This window comes from Coffea eugenioides, chromosome 8 (assembly GCF_003713205.1).
Source record: "Coffea eugenioides isolate CCC68of chromosome 8, Ceug_1.0, whole genome shotgun sequence".
NCBI classification, from domain to species: Eukaryota; Viridiplantae; Streptophyta; class Magnoliopsida; order Gentianales; family Rubiaceae; genus Coffea; species Coffea eugenioides.
The window spans coordinates 18,425,453-18,437,621 of NC_040042.1; the positions used below are offsets into that span (position 1 = coordinate 18,425,453).

Sequence of the window (12,169 nt, forward strand, 5' to 3'; positions counted from 1 at the left end):
CAGTCTTGCGGGTAGGAGTTTTCTAGGCTTCCAAAATTTCAGCTTTGAGATTGGAGTCACATCTAGTGCCGAGCACCTTAGGGCTGTTTTCTGCCATTATTTGAGTCATTAAGTCGTTGGTCAGTCTCTTCATCGTTTCTTTTCCACATTGCTTCAACTTGTGACCTTGGTTGGTAAGTGAACACCACTAGGAGGAGTTCTAACTTCTTCAAGGAGTTGATCGAGTGGCCTTGAAATTTGGTGAAGAACATTAGAGCGACTAAACACGAGAGCGAGAGCAAACACGTGAGGGAGTGTGTGAGGTAAACTTTGCTTCTTTCCATTATTATTTTTTTACCTTATACCTCACCATGGCTAACGAGGGAGGAGCAAGCCCCCAAGCTTTCGATGTCAAACTTATTACAGATGCAATAAAAAATGAAGTGGGACGCATGATGGACCAAAAGCTCGAATTGATACACCAACGCATTGATAGTTTGGAATTGTCCCAAGGAGGTTCCAAAAGCAGCCGTGGAAGGATACTTGCGCATGAATCTAATGGCTCTAACTCAGACAACGACTATGAACCTAACCAAAGGAGGTCCAAGCGGGAAACTAGACCTACAAGTGACCACATTCCAGGCATAAAAGTGAAAATTCCCCCCTTCCAAGGGCGATCGGACCCTGATACATACTTGGAGTGGGAGAAACGGATTGAACTTGCCTTTGATTGCAATAACTACTCGGAGGAGCAAAAGGTCAAGTTGGCCGTGGTCGAATTAACCGACTACGCCGTTGTGTGGTGGGATCAACTCTCCACTAGTCGAAGAAGGAGTGGTGAACCCACCGTACAAACTTGGACCGAATTGAGGCGATTAATGAGAAAGCGATTCGTACCAAGTCATTACTACCGTGACTTGTACCAAAAGCTTCAAACCCTCAACCAAGGAATTCGAAGTGTCAAGGACTACCATAAGGAGATGGAGGTACTTATGTTGCGAGCAGACATCACGGAGGATCGAGAGGCGACAATGGCGCGCTTCTTGAATGGATTAAGGACCGAAATCGCCGAGCAAGTAGAATTACACCATTATGTGGAACTTGGTGACTTGGTGGAGAAGGCTATCAAGATTGAAAGGAGGATTAAGAGGAGGGGTCCAACTCGGAGTTACTTCAACTATTCACCCTCTTACTCCCGAACTACACCACCAACAAGGGAGGATAAAGGGTCAAGTAGTTCCACCCCCTCTAGACCAAGACTCGAAGTGCCTAAGTGGGAGTCTAAGGCAACACCAAGGACTGCCATTGAGTCGAGCATGAGACGAAATCGAGATACCAAATGCTTCAAGTGCCAAGGCCGAGGGCACAATGCTAGTCAATACCCCAACCAACGAACCATGATCATCTTGCCAAATGGGGAGTTTCTCACTGATGATGAGGATGAAAAAGAAGGGTTGCCGTCACTTGAGGGAGAAGAGGAAGAAGAGGAAGCATTGCCCGTCAATGAACGAGTTGGACTCGTTGTTAGACGAGCCTTAGCAACCCAAGTCAAAGCCGCCGACCATGCCCAAATGGAGAACATCTTCTACACCCGTTGCTATATCAAGGGAAAGGTATGTAGCTTAATCATCGATGGGGGTAGTTGTGCTAATGTTGCTAGTGCCTTGATGGTGGAGAAACTGGCACTACCCACTCTACGACATCCGACACCTTATCGTTTGCAATGGTTGAACGATAGTGGGGATGTTCGTGTCACCAAGCAAGTCCAAGTACCCCTTCAAATTGGAAAATATGAGGACGTGGTGTTATGCGACGTGGTCCCTATGCAAGCATGTCATATTATTAGGGAGGCCGTGGCAATTTGACAAGGGAGTCACATTCGATGGCATTACCAATAAATACTCCTTCAAACAAAGCGAGAAGCAGATTGTTCATGTGCCACTTACTCCTAGCCAAGTTCGTGAAGATTAAGAAAGCTTGATGAAGGAAAGTGAGCTCGAAAATGAAAAGAAAAAGATAGAAAAAGCTGAGAGCTCAAAAGAAAATGATAAGACCGAGAAAATTGAGAGGAAAAAGGCACATGGTGAGCCGGCCAAAATGGAAAAGAAAGAGAAAAGGCAAAATCTATTGATAAAAGCCAATGTAGTAAGAAAAGCTTTGAGTGTTAATACACCTGTCTTTGTACTTTTGTGGAAAGAGGTGTTGGTTGTTACAAGTGATCTTACTAACACTCTACCATCTAGTTTTGCCTCTCTCTTGCAGGATTATGATGATGTCTTCCCCGATGAGATTCCAAATGGACTACCACCAATAAGGGGAATTGAGCATCAAATCGACTTGGTTCCTGGTGCCCCACTTCCTAACAAACCAGCTTACAAAATGGGACCAGATGAGACCAAGAAGCTCCAACGCCAAATCGATGAGCTCCTAACAAAAGGATGGGCACGAGAAAGCTTGAGTCCATGCGCGGTTCCCGTCATCCTGGTGCCTAAAAAGGATAAAAGTTGGCGAATGTACACCGACTGTAGGGCCGTCAATGCAATAATGGTAAAATATCGACGCCCTATTCCTAGACTCGATGATATGTTAGATGAGCTATATGGTGCTGTGATTTTCACTAAAATTGATTTAAAAAGTGGTTATCATCAAATTAGGATGAAAGAGGGCGATGAATGGAAAACGGCCTTTAAAACCAAACATGGCTTGTATGAGTGGTTGGTTATGCCATTTGGCCTAACTAATGCACCTAGTACATTCATGAGGTTGATGAACCATGTACTTCGTCCATTTCTAGGGAAATTTGTCGTTGTATACTTTGATGATATCCTGATTTATAGTAGGAGCCTAGAAGAGCACGTTGAGCATGTGAAACTTGTTCTTGATGTACTTCAAAGGGAAAAACTCTATGCTAACCTTAAGAAGTGCTTCTTTTGCACTGACCAACTTGTCTTCCTAGGCTTTGTCGTGAGTAAACAGGGCATCAAAGTGGACGAGGAGAAGGTCAAAACAATTCGAGAATGGCCTACTCCAAGCATGGTGGGTGAGGTACGCAGCTCTCATGGTCTTGCTAGTTTTTATAGACGATTTGTTAAAGATTTTAGTACCATTGCTGCACCTTTAACTGCTGTAATCAAGAAAAATGAGCCATTTGTGTGGGGTGAGGTTCAAGAACGTGCTTTCCAAATGCTTAAACACCAACTCACACACGCACCATTACTCGTGTTACCATGCTTTGACAAGATGTTTGAAATAGAATGTGATGCATCTGGGGTGGGCATAAGAGCTGTCTTCATGCAAGAGGGCAAACCAATTGCATACTTTAGTGAAAAACTTAATGGGGCAGCTTTGAACTATTCCACTTATGATAAAGAGCTATATGCTCTAATTCATGCTTTAGAGACTTGGCAACATTATTTAAGACCAAGGGAATTTGTTATATATACCGACCATGAATCGCTTAAACACATTAAGTCACAGCACAAGTTGAATAAGCGTCATGTTAGATGGATTGCATTCATTGAAACATTCCCTTATGTGATTAAATACAAAGTTGGGAAAACCAATGTTGTTGCTGATGCTTTGTCACGTCGTTACTCTTTACTCACTCAACTTGATACAAGGCTATTAGGATTTGAGTTAGTTAAAGAACTATACTTCAATGACCCAGATTTCTCAGGTATTTATGACTCTTGTGGTTCAGCAACTCAAGGTAAATTCTACATCCTTGATGGATTTCTTTTCTACCTCAATAGGCTATGTATACCTAACTGTTCTATTCGCTCTTTACTTGTTAGGAAAGCACACGGAGGTGGCTTGATGGGACATTTTGGTGTGGCTAAAACATTAGCTATCCTTCAAGAGCACTTCCACTGGCCCAGAATGAAGCGAGATGTGGAACGAATGGTGGCCAAGTGCATCACTTGCCACAAAGCTAAGTCTAAACTTCAGCCTTATGGCCTCTATAGTCCTTTACCTGTACCTAAGGAACCTTGGACCGACATTTCCATGGACTTTATTTTGGGGTTACCTAGGTCAAAAAGGGGTAATGATAGCATCTTTGTTATTGTTGATAGATTCTCAAAAATGGCACATTTTATACCATGTCACAAAACAGATGATGCATCCCACATTGCTGAATTGTTTTTCAAAGAAATCATTCGATTGCATGGCATGCCTAGGACGATTGTCTCTGATAGGGATGTCAAATTTTTGAGTTACTTTTGGAAAACTTTGTGGGAAAAATTGGGTACTAAATTACTATTTTCCACTACTAGTCACCCACAAACTGATGGCCAAACTGAGGTCGTCAATCGCACACTATCTACACTCTTACGTGCCATCATTAGAAAGAACATTAGGACTTGGGAAGAATGTTTACCCCATGTTGAGTTTGCATACAATCGCACAGTGCACAGTTCTACTCATTTTTCACCATTCGAAATAGTCTATGATTTTAACCCTTTAACACCACTAGACTTATCACTGTTACCCTCTTCTGAGCGTATTAACTTAGATGGTGCTAAACGAGCCGATTTTGTGAAGAAATTGCATGAACAGGTCCGTTTAAACATTGAGCGAAGGATGGACCAAGTGGCTCAACGGGTGAACAAGGGACGCCAACGCGTGGTGTTTGAGCCTGGTGATTGGGTATGGTTGCATCTGCGCAAAGAGAGGTTCCCAATCCAAAGGCGCAACAAACTCCTCCCACGAGGAGATGGGCCATTTCAAGTCGTCAAGCACATCAACAACAACGCTTACAAGCTAGACCTACCCGGTGAGTACAATGTGAGTGCTACCTTCAATGTATCTGATCTATCTCCTTTCCTTGCAGACGACGAAGCCGATTTGAGGATAAATCCTTTTGAAGAGGAGGGGGATGATACGAACCAAGAGACACCATTGAGGGTCATTCGAGTGCCTCTAGGACCCGTGACGCGAGCACGGGCTAAGAAGATGAGAGAGGAACTCTAAGAGCTTGTTTGTGAGGTACAAAGCCAAGTAATTATCCCCAAGACCATTGAGGGACTTGAGCATGAAGGAACGAAAATTGTTCACGTTGTTCAAATCCAAGAGGACCACGATTGAAGGCTTCATGGTTCGAGTAGTCGCTCAGCCATCTCTCTAGTTATGTTGGAGTCTAGTTTAGTCATTTTATTCAACAAATAAAACCGGCCAGCTTGTCTAGCTAGGAGAGCTGATTGTAGGCTCCTAAAATGTAGGAGCTCCTACAATGTAGGAGCCTTGCCTCTTTCCGTTTCGCTTTAGGTTTTAGTTTTCCATTGCACTTTAGGTTTTCTACAGTTTTCCATTGCACTTTAGGTTTTCTATTTGTAAGGCTATAAATAGCTTACCTTGGGTCATGTTTATTCATTCAATCAATATAATACAATTTGAGAGTTTTCTTGGTTTCTCCAAGGCTCCTTGAATACCTTAGAATTTTCTCTAGGTGTTCGTGACTTATCAATCTAGAATCACACTAGATTGTGGTGTCTTCTACCAATATACCAAGGTTCGTTAACCACGTGATTAACGGGTTGAGGTCATCCACTCCAAGTTTGGTATCATCTTGTCGATCCTGAGTCTAATCTCTTACGGGTTTCGTCACAAGGTTGGCGACGTTCGTATCAAAATCTCTTCAAGTTGATCAAATACAACCAATCTTTGTGTATAAAGGAAGAATCACTTCCTCCTTGCCTCAAGCTACACTTGGTCAAGATAAGAAGTTTTACTATCACTCGGATAACCCTCATAAAGTTACACTATTGAAATATTTTTCTCACAAGAAGATCTTACACGAAACTCACACAAATAAGAGTACAAATCTTCTTTGAAGAGTATTTTCTCACTAAAATCACTCTGGATCTTTTGTAGTTTCAATGTGCAAAAGTTGTCTGGTTGTAATTGACCATGCTCTATTTATATGAGATCAAAATATTCCTCTATTAATGCTTCCAACGGATAGAAGGCAGTTGAAGAGTCAACTAGCCGTTGGTAGTGTCGAACGTCCGGTAGACCTGTTTCTTGCGTCCGATAGCAGGCAGTGAACTCAAGAGATTTTTTTCAATTCTTTCGGATGTCTGGTACCTTCAATGTTTGCGTCCGAAAGTAGATAGTGAAACTGTGAATTCTTCTTCAATCCTTTCGGACGTCTGGTGCCTCCAATGCTTTGCATCCAAAGTGTTACAATGTTTATCGGACGTCCGGTGCTCTAATGTTATGCGTCCGATCGAAGTCAGTGAGCTTAGAAGGAATGACTTAATTTCTTCGGACGTCCGGTGGTGGAGTTCTTCATGAGTCCGAAGTTGCGCAATGATTATCGGACGTTCTATCCAATCTTCTCGAGCGTCCGACAACTTTCAGCACTCTTTGTCTCTTTCAATTGTATTTAATTTTTGAACCTGATTTGCTTCATTGTTGAAAAGATCTTTGAGAAGATATAAGTAACATCCATTTGTTTTGTAAACATCAAAAGTTAGGGACTAAGATTAACACCTTACTTTGAATAAAACAAATTCTGATTATTTTACTTGCTTAGTTATCAGTTTATGGTTTTTTTTTTGTGGTAGCTTAATCTTCATGATTTATGAAATGGCTAGATTTGAGGAAACAGTTACAATGTTTAAAAGGGAAAAACCTGCTTACATTTAAGAAGGGAAGTCTTGATTGACATATTCCATTACCTAAAAGAGATATAGCTAGTTCCTGCAAAATGATGATATTTTCTGTTTGCCATTTTGTAAATTACACAAAATGATTAGGTCAAAGGAAATATATGTTATCTCCTCAGTCCATGTGTTGACAGCAGGAAGGAATCGGGTGACTTGTAGCCAAATTGGGTTACTAGAATTTTGCCCATCACTACAGAGATGCACTATTGAAAAAATCCAACTGTTAGTTAGGAGAAGTATGGTTTCTAGTCTTCATCATAACTTATTAATATCAATCTTAGACTGCAACTATTCTGGCTGAATTTGTATAGGAGCTTCAACTTTTAGACGGGAAAAAATCTAGATGTTAATCTATGAATGATATATTATTTTTACCACTATTTCTATTGTTACATATTACTTCATTCTTTGTGCATCCTACAAGAGAGGTATAATTTTGTAGCAATACTTTTCCATTCTCAAATGTTTGAAAAATGGATTGTGCATGCAATTTTCGGGGAATGACTAGATCCCAAGGGAAAGAAAAATAATAAATCAGTGTAAATAGCTTTCAAGAGGCTAAAAATGGTTGAGAGCGTTTGAAAACCTCACCGAGAATGGAGTTTACCAAGCTGTTCTACCTTGTAAGTGAATTGATTTTAGTGATGGGCTGTAAAATAGGGAAAATGCTTCTTCCACACTCTGAGACCCGAAAGCCTTGGGCTCTAACTTCTTTCACCTAGCATTTTTAGATTCTCTGCTTGAGGGATGGATGAAAAGCTGTGCTGGAGGCCTTTGTCTCTGTTGTTCAGCTGTACAAAGTATAGTTAGGAAAGAGTAAGAGGTCTTGCCTTTGTCTCTGTTGTTCAGCTAGAGGTCTTGCCATGTATAACTTTGAAATGAAGTAGAGAGAGAGCACTCCTTCTGTGACGCCCCGAAAGAATGAGAGTGAGAACCCGAAAATTTTCTAAATTTCTAGGGTTTATTTTATTTAATCGCCCGCCTTTTCTACAGTTTCTTTATTAGAAAAATTCCCCAGATAAAGTTTATAAGCAAAGATAGTTTTAAAATGATTTTTCTAGTATCGGTTAGTTTTTGAGAAATTAAGAGCGTATTTTGGACGTGGGACCCGCTAGTGCGGTAAATGCATTATATTTTTGACAACTTGTTGGAATTTTGTATTAAGTGATATTTTTTACAAGGTGTTAAGATATTTGTATTGGAGAGACAAAAAGATAAGTTTTAAACCTAAAGGTGACAAGTGTCACCATCTAATTCACTCTTGACTTTGACCATTGAACTTTACCTTTACCTTTACCAAATAAATACCAAAAATTGACCAAAATTACTTCAATTTTGCAAGCTTCTTGGCCGACTTTTATCAAGCAAAAAGGAAAGAAAAGCTCTCAATTTTCTAGTCTCCAATCTTGCCCAATCTTTCAATTAAACCGATTAATCTTCCAATTACTCCATAAAACCTCTTAGTTTGGTGGAGTTGAGCTTGGTTGTGGAGTTGTTTGGAAAGCTAAGGTGATTAGTTGCTCTATCTCTTGTATTGCTAAGGTGAGTTGTGAAGGACCCCTCTCCATCCTCTAATGATGTTCAATTCATGATTGGTGGTGGTATAAGATGCAAATTTATGGATTATATCTTGATTTTTGGTTGAATTGATGAAGTTTTATAATTATTGGGGATTTTTCTGTTTTCATATGGATATGATTATGTGGTCATGTATGATGATTGAAAATGATATTTAAGGAAGCTATAAGGTGGAAAAAGTGGTAAATTGCAAGCAATTTCTGTTTTGGAAGAAATCTGGAAAATTAGGGTTTGATGTTCTTCATTCTGCCCGAATTTGTAGCTCATAGATAGAGGCCGAATTGGCCTTGGGTTAAAACATGAAAGTTTTAGGGAATGATATTTTAGAGGTGCCAACACAATTTCAGGTCAATCGGAGTACCGTAGCTTGTGAAAAGACCGAATTACCCTTGCTGCCCTGGTTTTACCCGAATTTGGGAATTGCTTCTGTAATTGGTTGTTTTGGTCAGGAATGCTTCCGAATTGGTTATTGAGGTCTTCTTATGAATTTTATCCCTGTTTCTTAGCTTTCGGATGGCTTTGGAATTTCTGGATTTGGACTTTGGTAGGCTGATTTATGATGTTTGCACTAGAATGCGTTCTGTGAATCTGTTTTTGCGGTTCTGGTGTAGTAGATTGCATTTTTAACCTGGTTATACTCGAAACTGGGTTGAGTGACCTTCTGTAATATTGTAGCCCTATCTCTTAGCTTCGAAACGGTGTATCTTGTACCTCCATCCGATAATCGTAGTACCATTGGTGCTAAAACCGCAAAATGATGTCAAAAACTGTTTTTCTGGTTTTGAGCTTAACTTTTATTTCCGGACTTTTCCCTAGCTTGACTTGTACTAGTACTACTTGGAGCTTGCTGAATAGCTATTGGATGAACTTGTTGTTGTGTGTGTACCTTTGGGATTGGCTGAGGAAATAATGAAGCCATGATGGCTGGAAAAGTTAGCAAATTCAGGGGAAGTGCTGTCCGAACTTTGAAGGGATTTGTTTGCATTGAGTTTGTGATCTAAGACTTGGATTTGAGCAAGGCAATGTTATATGATGGATGATTTCTGAGCCATGGAGGTGAGTGACCTCAAACTATTTCTAAAGTTATTTATGAACCGTTTCCTGCATTATTTACTTTTGAACTGTTTCCAAAGTTACTTTTGAACTGTTTTCTTGCATTATTTACTTTTGAACTGTTTTCTTGCATATCATGCGTGCTTACATGTGAGTGTTCCTTGTTTGCTATATTCCTTGACTTATTGGCTTGTTATTATTGATTGATAATGTGTTAAGTGCTTTCAATGATTATTAAAACGAGTTTTCTAGGCGAGTGTGTACTTTATCGCACTCGACCTAAATAAATGTGAAAGTTTCAATGATTAATGATTAAATGCTAGTTGCGCATGAATGTAAGCCTTTTGGCTGAATTGGGCCCTGCCCTTCGTTACCGATCGACTCGAGCCAGAAGCGGACTCGGTCGGGCGATATGGTGACCCTGGGTGAATTGGTATACTCGAGTATTACCTTGTAGTCCGGCTACGTCCGGATGGGTGGAGTCCTGCCAACGTCCGGAAAAGGGATGAACGAACAAAAGGATGAACGAGGGATTCTACTTACAAAAATGTTTTTTTTTAAATGATTGGAGGAATAAGGGGAAATGGCAGGAGAACGAGCGAGCGCACGAATATTTGGCTCCATGTGGGCCCGTATCCTTTTAATGAATGTTGCTATCGCTTTCCATTGTAAATGTTTCTTGAATTATTGATACTCCATCATTGATTTATGACATCATTGAAATGAACTATTGTGAAACCGATTTGATTACTGATTTTACTGGTTACTCGCTGAGCTTCTAACTCACCCCAAAACTATTTATATTCCCCTCCACAGGGCTCGTGGCGAAGAAAGGCTTGTTGTGATTTTATTGTTGTGGAATTCCTCTTGTATAAGAATTGGGATCATGGATCAGAGTGGCGCAGTGGAAGCGTGGACGCTTTGCTTTTGATATGTAATTTTTGGAGAATTTGATGTAATATTTGAGATTTATATTGTAATTCATTTGAGGACTGTAGTGAACGACTGAGTCCCGGCGAGAGTTGGGCAGGCGGCCCGCCGAACCCTTTGGTACGCCTTAGGGTGAGGTGGGGCTGTCACACCTTCGATATTACAGAAGTCCAAGTTTTGAGCTGATTAAACAAGAAATTTTCTTTTCTGTGATATTCCGTAAAAATAAGATGTCTAGGCACATGCTGTTTTACGGTAATTACAATGATTGTAGAAAGGACGATGATTGTTCACTTGTTGGTTTTGAACAAAATAATTTGGTTTGGTGGAATAGGAAGATTCTGAATTATGTATACTTTTGTTACCTGTGTTTGAAGTAATTTATGAAAGCTTTATTTGTACTTTTCCCCATAGAGTAATGGAGAAAGAAGTAGTTATGGCAAGTTGGCAACAGCCAGAAATGCTGGAACCTCGTTCTAAGACCAAAGATGGTCTAAATTTATTTTGTTTGTCATTACTTGTAAAATTAGCACATTTTTGTGCAGTGAAATATGTATGAAATGCCACTTGATGTTTCAAAATACTACTTGTCTGTGTCGATATTGAACCCATCCCATTAGTGACTCGTCATCTACTCCATTATTTCTTTGTAAAATGACATGTCGACTGGTGTTAAAGTAGAAATGAACACATATTATCAATGGAATAGACATGAATACGAACTGAACTTTTGACTTGTGAGGAAACAGCTTCAATGATTAAAGATATCACTATAGAAGAAATACTTGCATTTACGACAAATATTCTAATCCACCCCCGGCATTATGATAAGCTTGATAGCATGTAATGAACAAAATAAGCTCAGTTGTTTGTTTGCTCCAAGCTGATTAAGAACTTGTAGGAGCAACAATTTGAAACAAGAGGGCTATATGAGGGTTTGATTGCCCAAATGAAAGAGTTACGCAATTGACAAACTCCTATACAGGTGAAGACACAAGTTCCCCACGTCTCCATTCTTTATTGCAAGTACTGTTTCATTAAAAAAATTCTTAGTTGTCTAGAAATTTGGTTGTGATATATTAAGTGTGCTGTTGATATCACAATGCAATGCCTTGGGAATCATTTCAAATGATAAATGGATGGTCTTAAACTTGTTGGTTCTCAGTTTCTTATAATCTGAAGTTGATGTCTGCTTCTTGTTCTGAGCATACTTAAGGCAGTTTATGTTGTCAGTTGCTTATATTCCGAATTTGCTGGCTATGCAAATATGTCTAACAAATAAGCTGTTTGGAAATTGTTGACGATGTTCTCTTTATTTTGGCTGAAACTCTAGTTTGACTGATTCTTTTACTTCTTACCAAGTTGACAGTAGTTGGAGTCTTGTTTTGTATGACTATTCATTCAAATTCAATAGTGTAAGGTTGTAATAGCATATTTTCTAACTAAAGTCTATTCTAATACATATAATACTTTATTTTCGTTGTAGTCCGGCTTGATATTGATCATGAGGAGGCCGTTGGACATGATGATAGAGATGGTTGAAGTGAACATTGGTGCTGCAGTCTATGCTTTAGTTTAGAAATCTAATACTCTATTTTTTTTTTTGGAAGGATATGTATTGGCAATTAGTGCTTGAATTGATTATGTGGGATTTGGGACCCAATATTTTTGGTTGACTTTTGTTTTGATGAATTTACAGATGTTTATGGCCATATACATGAATTTGTGGCTTCATTCTACGTTAATTTTGCCTTTCGTCAAATTGAATGTTTTGCTATAATTTGTTGGAAATGCTATGGCAATATTGTATTCGTAAAGGTCAATTTCAGCTCTTCAAAATGAAGCTCAGTTCGAAGGTTGTCACTAACATGCAAGTTCACTAAGTGACGACTATTTTTGTCACTGAATAATAAGACTGATAGTGACAAGTTCAGGTCGTCACTGTAGGTTTTAAATTTGTG

At 39.6% G+C, this 12,169-nt stretch overlaps 1 protein-coding gene across 1 annotated transcript; it reads left to right on the forward strand.

Moving 5' to 3' along the window:
* Positions 1 to 350: 350 nt before the first annotated feature.
* On the forward strand, positions 351 to 1,844 carry LOC113780366. The gene has a single exon (XM_027326172.1). The coding sequence runs from the start codon at positions 351 to 353 to the stop codon at positions 1,842 to 1,844; it is 1,494 nt and encodes a 497-aa protein (XP_027181973.1).
* Positions 1,845 to 12,169: the final 10,325 nt, after the last annotated feature.

What these genes read in the sequence shown, in the direction of transcription:
- LOC113780366 (XM_027326172.1), top strand. Translation starts at nt 351, where the DNA reads ATGGCTAACGAGGGAGGAGCAAGCCCCCAAGCTTTCGATGTCAAACTT.